Source organism: Monodelphis domestica, chromosome 1 (assembly GCF_027887165.1).
Source record: "Monodelphis domestica isolate mMonDom1 chromosome 1, mMonDom1.pri, whole genome shotgun sequence".
Classification (NCBI taxonomy): domain Eukaryota; kingdom Metazoa; phylum Chordata; class Mammalia; order Didelphimorphia; family Didelphidae; genus Monodelphis; species Monodelphis domestica.
In genome coordinates this window covers 532,168,011-532,179,306 of record NC_077227.1, presented here as the reverse complement: position 1 = coordinate 532,179,306, position 11,296 = coordinate 532,168,011, and the positions used below count along the sequence as shown (strand labels likewise).

General features: G+C 37.8%; 1 protein-coding gene across 2 annotated transcripts in view; it reads right to left on the bottom strand.

The window, feature by feature from the left end:
• Nucleotides 1-45: 45 nt before the first annotated feature.
• PLCG2 (phospholipase C gamma 2) overlaps nucleotides 46-11,296 on the bottom strand; it is a 183,977-nt gene continuing 172,726 nt past the window's right edge. For both annotated transcript variants that reach the window (XM_007476120.2, XM_001371741.4), the window contains exon 33: nucleotides 46-10,641. In XM_007476120.2, the coding sequence (XP_007476182.1) occupies nucleotides 10,599-10,641 (43 nt within the window). In that variant the 3' untranslated portion in view covers nucleotides 46-10,598. The remainder of the gene's footprint in view (nucleotides 10,642-11,296) is intronic.

Here is an 11,296-nt window from a genome sequence, read left to right as displayed (position 1 = left end):
TGCTAGGTACTGAAAATTCAAGGACAAAAACAAACAATCTCAGACTTCGAGTAATTTATATTTTATTGGGTAGTCAGTCAACAAGCACTGCTAAGTCTGTCAGTCAATAAACACTTTTTTAAGTGCCTACTATGTGCCAGGCATTATGATAAAGACTGGGGATATGAAGAAAGGGGAAAAAAAAACAGTCCCAAAGTCTAATGAGGTAGAAAACCAGGAAATCCATAAATGAGCAAGATCTATACAAGATAGAGATGGGTTTTAATATGTATTGTTTAAAGGAACTAAAAAAGGTAAGATCACAGACTTTTGAGCAAATGTTCTCTCTATGATATTACACTATATATATATACATACATATATATATACATATATATATATATATATAAAACATCTCATCTTAGAAATGATGGTTGTTCCCAATAAACAGAGCTTTTTACAAACTGGTTTAATTACAAAGAATTGCTTAGAATCATTTTTGATCAAAAACAAAACAATTTTAATTAGCAATCTAAAGAAGAAGAAAAAAGGCAGATTAAACAGACCTAAGGTTGTTTCATCATATTCTCCTGCTGAACACTTTCTGTTAGGCTCCTGGTGGCCCTGTTAATCTGTTTTCCTGGACACCTTGAATTGTTTTTTACCTGGCATTAGGAAGGAAAATAGCATCCTGTGTCTGAAGAGTGGGTCCCCCCTGTAATGCCAATAATAGTCTTTGAATTAGTGACAGACAAAGTTTGGGATATGATCTTGCTTAGATCTTTGCATATTAATGTCCATCAGTCATTTTCATATTCCTGGGGACTAGAATGGAAGTCAGCATTCCCACTTGGGTTTTTTCCCTCATTGCATGTGGCCTCCTTTACACAATGAAGAAAGGGAAGAAGGAAAAATTTTAATCAGTCAACAACTATTGAGCACTCACATATGCCCATTATACTCTGGGCAGTAGGAAAGAACAAGGTCCAAGGTCTGAGATCAGATCCTTGGGCAGGTTATAATCTAATTGAAGAGACATGTACAAGTGAAAATTCAGTAACCCAGAAAGTATATATTCAAATGGTTGTCCCAAAACCATTGTTTAAATTTTGTTCAAAATGATTTGCTTAACTTAGGTTCTTTTAGAAAACAGCAATTTTCAACTGCCCTTTGTGCTTCAGAAGCAGTATAATCACCCTTTTGCCCAGTTTAGAGAATGGAAAAGGGCCATTTTGTAGTATTTCTCTTCTAGTCCAACTCCCTGTGATCCCAGATGGGATGTGTGTTTGTTCAGAGAGGACTATTCAGTCATGTCAGTTGGGTCCAACTCTTTGTGGCCTCATTTGAGGTTTTATTGGCAAAGATGCTGGAGTGCTTTACCTTTTCTTTCTCTGGCTCTTTTTACAGATGAGGAAACTGAGGCAAACAGTTAAATAATTTGCCCAGGATCACATAGCTAGTAAATGTCTGAGACCCACTTTGAGGTCAGGAAGAGGAATCTTCCTATCTGTACGCCTAGCATTCTGTCCACTTGAACCCTCTAGCAGAGAGGATTACTTCTCAAAAAATAGTTTGCTGCCCCCATCTAGGGCAAACTGGATTCTTCAGTATATGGCTCATATTCCACCCCAAGATTCAGGTCACATTAGCACCTCTCTAACCATTCAAACTAACAAGAACAGTCACATAGAAAAGTTGTATTTATAAAATAAAAATGCAGAAATGTCTGGTACCTCAGGACAAACAAGAAAATTCTCCCTTTCCACAAGATGCTATACAATCCTAATTTATAGAACTACCTTTTGTGACTTGGGGTTCTCAGAAAGCTGACCTCCCTTCTGCTTGGATCTGTATAATCTGAGTTGGTACAAGCAACAGAAAGGTCCAGATTTCTCTCTCTTTTTTTTTTTTGGACTCTGAAACTCATTCAGTCTTCAGTTCAGCCCCTTATCTTTCTCAGTTCTGCGATTCTCTGCCACACAATTTCTCCCCTTTTTGGTGTTTCAATGCTTTGCTGTCACCTGAACAGCTTTAACCAGCATGGACTTCTTTGGAAGGCTTTTCTCTGGATCTGCATGAGAGTGGTCATGACCATCAATTCCCACTCCTCTAAAAAGTCAGTCACACAGATGCATGCATTGTAAGTCAACAAGAACTTACTAAGTGATTACTATGTAGCAGGAATTGTGTATAAGTGCTGTTTTCTTGTGGTTCAGTGATTTCAGAAGTATATGATTCTTCCTGATCCAATTTGGGATTTTCTTGGCCAAAATAGTGGAGTAGTTTGCTGTCTGTGTAGATGTATATGGAATAGATGGAAGACAGCCTCAGAAGGGAAAGCCTCCAGCAGAAGGTAGGATTTGGACTATATCTTGAAGGAAAATGAAGTTTAGAAAACTGTAACAGATTCCTGTCTGCTTCCCTCTGCTTCTAGAGCCATGAGGCGCCATTCCCAGTCTTAGCTACGTGGTACCTCAAACAGAAACAAGTTGCATTTTATGAGTGCCCCCATTAAACAAGGGAGTAGGGAACTCAATGCAATCTTGGCAGGGTGAAAACAGCACAGGTTTTGAAATGAGAAGTTCTGGGTTTAAATCTTGGCTCTGCTGCTTCTGACTTGAGTGACCTTTGATGCTTTTTGGCATCCTCCTTTGTAACAAGATGACCCACTACATCCCTGATTTTATAAATAAGACAACTAAAGCCTATAAAAGTGGATTTACTTAAGCAGGTTTATAGAGTTAATAAGTAATCGAAGGGTAGCTGGGTTGCTAAGTGGACAGAGCACCAGGCCTGGCTTCAGATACTAACTGTGTAACCTTGAACAAGTCATTTATTCCCATTTGCCTCAATTTCCTCAATTGCCAAATGAACTGGAGAAGGAAATGACAAGTCACTCTAGTCTCTTTGTCAAGAAAGAGTCGGCCACGATTGAAAAATGACTGAAATTTTGGGATAGCTAAGTGGCACAGTCGACACACCACCAGACCTGGAGTTTAGAAAGACCTGGGTTCGAATATGGCCCCAAATACTTCCTATCTGTGTGACCCAGGGAAAGTCCTTAATCCCATTAACTTGCCTTTGCCCTTATGTTTTAGAGTTGATACTAAGACAGAAAGTAAGGATTTTTTTTTTTTATGAAAAGGAATGGAGCAAAGATTTAAGTTCAGGTCCCACAATCCAAAATCCATTGCTCTTTTCATCATGCTATTAAGTAAAAGATGTGTGCGGTTTCTGGTAACTGGACCATAGCACACACAATAAGTTCCTATCTCAAGATGGTGCTCCCAGGGTAAGCCTTGGTCTGAGGAGGGTTTATCAGTGGTTTTCAAACTTATATACCAAATATTTGAGTAACATTTTGTAAAATGTGTTCTTTCACACCCCCACAGGATTCTTGCCTTAATCTTGTGTAGCAGATAGTCATCTCATCTGCAAAATGGGGAAAATGAGATTTGGAGAGGGAAATGACTTGTCCAAGATTGCACAATAATTAGCAAAAGAAGTTTAGAATAGGTCTTCTAGATTGACAGGGTGAAAGTTTTTAGCTGTGTTTGTATTTGTGCATTTTTCCAGAAATAGTCCAAATTGTCTCACAAAAGGGATGGTTTAATCTATATGACAGCTCTCCATTCTATTTCCATTTCTTCATTTCCTTTATTGATTCAGTCCAAGTTTTTTACCACATTTTTGGGCAGGTTGATGAAGTTCTCTGTGTCCCAGCTCTGCTTTCCATACCTATACTTTTTAGCTAGAAAACTTAAGCACTATCTTTTAAGTATTGAGTCCCGTGAGAGCCAATGAAGGACTGAGGAAATCAGAAGACAGTACCCTCTCCTCACTTAAGGTTGGTATCAAGGTGAGTCTTGGGTGATTTAGGACCCTAAGCACAGAATTCACAAGATTTTTTTCTGCCATCTTAATTTTGGCTTTATGTGCACAGACAAGTGAACGAACTAAATTATTTAAACTGGGTCCATCAAAATCCTATATCTTGTATAAGTCTCCTTTGTGACAAACTCCTCTCAGGATTTTCTCAACTCTGCTCTTTTGGTTCTCCTTCTACCCAGCTGATGACTTTCTTTGCTGACTTTCCATCAACTCATGTCCATTAAAGTGTGCCTGTCCCCCAATGCTGTCTCTTAAGTTCTCCATCCTCTCTGTAGTAGGTGAGGACCCTACATGAGGGCTCCTCTGGTGAGGGACTATCATTCTGTGTGGCTTGAAAGAAGGCAGAATACCATCTCCATCTCCTTTCTTTCTACCCACCTCCCAGGGAGATTTTCATTCTTGCTAGATACAAAAGCAGAAAGTTGGGCAAGAGACAACTCTGTTCCCCTCAGAAGGAGGGGATACTGGGCTAGAAGTACACCTATCTGCTCCCTTAAGTACTGATGGTCTAGGCCACATTGGCAAAGCCATGGCACAGGTGCTAGGGCAGCATGGCTGCTCCATTCCCCATCTCCATAGTTCCTGAGGACATTTTTTGCATACCCTGCCCCTCTGTCCAGTCACCCAAAGCAAGCACATCCTCTCTTCTCTGACTGAGATAATGTGAGGGGTTAAAAAGAAGTTTGAAGTTGCCATTTGGACATTCGATCTTGAAAACATTCACTGATGCTGGGCTAGGGGATATGTCAGGTTTAAGCTAACTTTTGACCATTTTGTAATTTGTAAGGAAGGGAGAGCCCAAGCTCCATATCAAAAGGTTTGACTCCTTTCTCAGGAGAAACCAGCTCCACAATGAACACATATAGCTAAGAGCAAAGTAATCAATTTATCCAAAGCATAGCAAAATAGTAATCAGAGAAGGTATACATCAGATGTTACATGCTATTTAATATGGAATAAAGGCACTCTTCCCATTGGGACCAAGGTAACAGCTCAACCAAGAGAGAAAATCTTGGATCTCACCCAAGGGGAAACTCTCGAAAGTCTCTTAAGAGGGGAACTGAGAATAGGGACATGATGGAGACTACCAGCTCCTCTCATGTTTTCCCAGAACCTTTTCTTTTAGCAACCTAAAGTGGAATTGGCCTCTTCCACATCTCTCTCAGAGCTGGAAGCCATGAGAGGCCATCAACATCATGAAGAAGACTCAATGCATGATGAATTCCCAAAGAGCATCTGAAGGAAAGGGGCAAAAACTATAGCACTTAACTCCACCCAGGCCTTCATACAAAGCAAGGCATTCATCTCTACAAATAAAGAGAGAGTCTCATACCAATAAGTCTTGGGACAGGGATTATATTCCTATATTTTCTCACTTAGTGATCTCAATAAATAAAATCATCTCTGAACATATCTTTACCTCCCTGAGGCAGCTAAATGACACAGTGGATAGAATATTAGGCCTGGAATCAGGAAATCCTGAGTTCAAATATGACATCTGATAATACCTTGTGACCTTGGATAAAGCATTTAATCTCAGGGTCTGCCTCAGTTTCCTCAACTATGGAATGGAGATAATAATTACAACTACTTCACAGGATTTTGAGGATCAAATGAGATTTTGTAAAGTGCTTGGAACAATAACTAACACATATTAAGTTCAATATAAATGCTTATTCCTTTCTTTTCTCCACCATACAGAATATCCTCATATCTATACATCCATCCTTAGTCTATTTCTTGAGCTCTGGTTCCCTACCACCAAATGCCTACTAATTATTTTGACCTGGAAGTCCTATAGACATCTTAAACTCAACATGTCCAAAGGAGAACTTATTTGTCTCCAAATTCACCTCTTTCCCAGATCTCACAATTACTGCCTTAAGGCACCAACATTCTTCCAGTCAACTATGTTTGCAATCTAGGTATTGTTCATTGAGTCTCTCTCACCAACTCCATTTTTCCGATCAGTTTCCAAATCTTACTATTATTCTTTCTACTATATCTTCAATATATCACCTCTCCACTCACACAGCTACCACCCTAGTTCAAGCCCTCATCACTTCTCACCTGGACTATTTCTCCAGCCATCTAAGTGGATTTCCTACCTGAAGTCTCTCCTTACTCCAATCTTTCCTCCACTCAGATGCCAAAATGATTTTCTTAAGTTATGTTGATAGTCAGCAAACTCCAGTGGCTTTGTGTTGCCACTAGTTTCAAATATAAACTCCTCCACTAAGTATTTAAAGCTCTTTACAATCTAGACCCTTCCCATCTTCAGTCTCCATATACAGGATCCATCTTCCCAAATTTATGGTGGCTACAGTGTAGGTACACAAGGGTACTTGCTGTTGTTCCTCACATAGGCATTGTCTTTTGTCTCCATGCCTTTACATGAGCTGTCCCCATCCCTAGAATGCTCTCCTTCCTAGCCTGTGTCTGCAAGAATCCCTGGCTTCGTTTAAGATTTAGTTCAAGTACCACCTCCTCAGGTGATCTTTCCTGTTTATACTTTGCTCCCAAGAGTAGCTTTCCCTTTTGGGCTATCTTCCATATTCTATAATTACTTTTAGGTACTAATTTATGTATATATTGGCTCCCCCATTAGAATGTTAGCTCCTTGAGAGTGGAAACTATTTTGCTATTTGTATCTCTAACATTTAGCATATAATGGCATATAATAAACACTAAATAAATATTTTAAGTATGTTATCAATACATGTGCTTTGGTTCCTTGCTACAGTAAAATGGCTTTCCTGAATATTTGCTGATTCAGGATTAGAGCTCACTATTTAAAGGTTAACTTATTGCTTCAGTGAATAAGCATCCTCTTAAATTCATGTTTTGTACATCTTTGATTCTCATACATTCTTTTTCTAAAGTAGATTTGCCTTATAGACACAGGCTATGATTATTGCAGAGAATATTAGAGAATTTTAAGAAAATGACCGTCCTGTTTCTGTCTCGAACTCTTTCACCTTTAGTTCCATTCTCTCTCAAAATAAAACTAAGCATCAGGAAAATTTGGATAAATATTAGTCATCACACCAAACTTTTTAAAAAATACAATGAGCAATTTAATCCATCACAGCATTAATATAAACCTACTGTCAGAGAGACATTCTAATAATCTTTGCTATATACATGTAGGCATATGATATTTATATAAAAATAAATTAAGATTTAATAATAGGACACAAAAGTTTAAAAGGCAGCAGCTAAAAGTCTAAAGAGAAAAGCAGGAATAATGGGATTTCTCTTCAAAATCCTAGACAGAGATTTCTGGGTGCTGAAAACAAGGCAGCAGTGGAATCTAGCAATATGGGGCATAATCTCTAAAAGAAGCGAAACCTGAGCCAAACCTTGACTGATCATCTGACAACTGTCTGAATGTCCCAGTTCTTCAGAAATTGCTTTTGTTCTAATTGTCCATTCCTGTTGGCCAAGATATGATTTCAGGGGTCACTAAACAAGGTGGATATGAAATGAACATGAAAGCATTCTCTCCCGTATTTTATGGTTCAAGATTAAGAAGCTCCCTCAGCTGCCATTTAGATATTACTTCTTCACTTCAGATGGAATCTTTTTTGTAAATGATTAAGTTGATATGTTTGAATCCTTTAGAATTGTCAAAGGGGTGTGTGTGTGTTATGTGTGTGTGTACATACACTCATATTTACAGTGGCCTGATACAGAGCCAGTCTTGCCTCAACTGTGGCTCTAAAATGTATTGTTTATTATTAGCATTTATTGGAGTATAACTATCTTCGATAATGCAAAATCATTGACTTGGGAATGTTTTTATCCTTATATTTTGTAAAGAGGTAAGAATAGGCCTGAAAAAAATTGTGAATCCATTATTTTTCCACCTACCTTCTTCCAGGGAAAAGTCACCTCATTATTTACTAACAACTCAATGTGAATGAACATAATATATTGCCCTTTCAACTAGATTTATTTTTAAGGAAAAACAGAAATAACGACCCAAAGGAATATATCTCAAATGGAAGAATTTAGGGCAGTAAAACCTGGGTAGGTAAGATAATTTGGGGCAACTGTGTTTTTCTGATACCCTTCAAAAACTGGACACCACAAAGTGGCTGCTATCTAATCTGGGCCAATCACCTGTGTCTATTGGTTCCAGAATTCATAAAACTTTAAAGTAACAGTGAAGCCATACTGCAGATATCAATGTCAGGATGGCCTGGAGCTTAGGCTCCTCTTCTAGGCATGCTAAGACTGTACAGCATTCAGACTCATGTAGATTGGTGCAGAGGACCAGATTAAGGGGAATGTTTGGGAAAAAGGGAAAAGGCTAACTCAGTGATTTGGTCCCAAAGTCAATTCCTAAATGTTCCTTCTCTAGCCAGGTTGAACAAAAGGTGATATTGTCAAACAATGAGTAATTAAGCTGGGAAGAAAACATGACAAAGGAAATAAAAAACAGAATTTGCCACAAATAAATTGTAATGGGAATAATAGTGAGTTGAAGGCAGTTCCTGAGCCTTCACAACAATCTTTCTGACTATTTGTGAAAACTCTTTGGAACATAAGAAATGTTTTTTTGCTCAGTAATCCAGAGAATTAAATATGTTTACTTCATTAACTACCCTTCCCCACTCCTACTACACATGAACACATTCAAACTGTCTTATGCTGGATAAACCAGAAAGTTCACAGTTTCACAAAAAAAAAAAAGGGTTACAGCTCTTTAAAAGAAGCACTAAAAGCTGTCTCCTAGCAGATGGTTCTGTGTCACAGTTTTTGCCATAACCCAAAACTAAGCTTTCAAAAGAACATTTTACAAAAAGAGTTCTCTGGCTAAAGGAAGAACCTGTTCTGCCTAACCTACATCCCCAATTCCGCACAAATGCAACTAAAAGGTATATTTTTGTGTTCATTGCTGTGTTTTTTCCTTATCAAACCCATTTCATGACGATACCTGACAGCACTGAAATAAGCTGGGCAATAAAAAATCCTTTCCTCTAAATTGATATTCAATTCACTCTGAATGGTAATTTATCAATAAATCCCAACTATAATAAGTCCCAGATATCATCCTTTCCTAAAATAGCTTATTATAAATTATAATTTGCAAGTATTCAAAAAATAAAAGTGTAAGACTGAGAGGCAGCACAGTATAAAGGATAGAGGACTAACCTTGTAATCAAGAACTCTTGGATTCAGGTCCTACATCTCGAAAAGATTAGCTCTGTAATCCCCAATAAGTCACTTAACATCGAAGTCCTAAAGTAATTCTCTATGACCAAATTATAGAGGAGTTGATACTAAGGAAGTAAGGTTTCCACACTAAAGTACCCCACACCAATGAAACCACAACAAAAATGTTCAATACTTGGCAACAAAGTATGAATCAAATATATACATTTTGAAATCCCAAATCCTATTAAAAGAGCTTAATCATGAATTTCCCTCATCACAAAGATCTGCAGTAACTATGAACCAACCTTTTCTAATCTGTTTTATGAGGAAGCTTGTAGGATTCTTTGAGCTTCTTTAAGGTTACATTCTGTCATGTTTTTATGTGCCTCTCCTGTCTTCTCACCTTCCTCATGTCACTCAATCAATGTTCTAAAGCTTGGTAAAGCATGCTCATAACAAATAGCTATCCCCTAGATAACTATCCTTTGAAACAAGAAAAAGAATCAGTTCAAAGACTGTAACAGTCATTTAGCTTTCCTATTATGCAAGGAAGATCCCATCTTGGGCCACTGCCTTCAAGCAAGGACAAAGACCCATGACATGCTATATTCTACAGCTTGGTTGGTTGGCCTTGATCCATCATCAGGCATGTGCTTGGCTTTAAGTTTGAAGGGATACAAAACTATTGACACAGAAATTACTTGAATACCATGCTTTCTGAGAGGTCCAAGTCTTATAGGGAAGCATTCATTTGTTTGACCATCTTGTCAATTCATAGTTACTTTCAAAACAAACAAAACAAAACAAAAAAAAAAGGAAAGAGACTTCAAAACTTCCTTGACAATTTAAATTATCAGAAGATATACAAAAAGTGATTCAATAAGTCACTCAGTTATCCTAAGCTGCCATTTTAATGTCTATTGACATATGTATAATGACAGGCTGACCCAAATGGAGTAGCAGCTGTTGCAAAAAGGGAGTGACAAGGCTGAAACCACTGACAGTGAGATGAGAGCAAAATCTCCCTTTCTTCCCCACTCCTTGTGGAAGTGGACATACACGAATTATTATGTGGATAACTTGCTAGATGTTGAGGATTTTAATTTGAAAAGAAGCACCATTTTTTTTTCTAATTAAAGTCCTCAACATCTAGCAAGTTATCCACATAATAATTCTTATTCACCTGTCACCGGAATCATCAATTACCTGGTTCACTAAAAACAGAAGCATTTTGGTAGAGAAGCTAATTTTGCTCTGCAAATAGAGCCTTTGCTTGCCTTTATTCATGGAGGAATGTGGTACTGGACACAGAAAACAAGCCAGGTATCTTATGTATAATTTGTACAGAATATAAATTAAAAAGGACATCAAATGGAGGAGAGAGAACAGAAAGTCATCATAGTGAATCCTGCTTGGTTCTTCTTTAAAAATATTCATCCTGATGACAGCTCTTCAAGAGTGATGACTTCACAGATGTGCATCTTCTAATGGTCTTAGTAAAGTACTCTTTTTATGTCTCTTGTACATATCATGCAGATACAAAGTTCCCAAATTGAAGGCTTGTTCTAGGAGTAGAATTTGCTGTTACTAACTCTCTTCTCCCTTAATCTTAAAGAAAATAAATTAGAATCAGTAATTAAGCTTAAAAATCTGTGTTGTGGGGACACCTAGGTGGTTCAATAGAGAGCAATGCGCATCAGCTACGGAAAGGGGTGGGGGGAGAGGAGGGAGGGAAAGAATATGATTCTTGTATCCAAGGAATAATGTTCTAAATTGACTAAATAAATTTTTCAAAAAAAATAAAAGGTCTTCCTTCACTGTAAATGAATGAATGAATGAATAAATAAATAAATAAAGAGAGAGCAAGGCCTGGAGATGGGAGGTTCTGGGTTCAAATCTAATCTCAGACATTTCCTAGATGTGGGACCTTAGGAAAGTTACTTGATCCCCTTGCCTAGCACTTACCACTCTTCTGCCTTGGTAGTATTGATTCTAAGCCAGAAAGTAAAGGTATAAAATAAATTCTGTGTAGTGAGGTAACAGACACAAACTGAACTTTGAAAAACTCATCAGCCAAAATAATAAGCAATGTTGTTATTTATAGCCTAACTTTTTCCCTGAAGGTGATAGTTATACTTGGGGAAGTTGTAAATAAATGGCATTTTTGGAAATTTGTTTATAAGAGATAGATGAGCTGAGACCAGGTGCAGAGATGAAATGACTTCCAGAAGAGCCTATGTACCTCCCCTTACCTTCAAGAGTC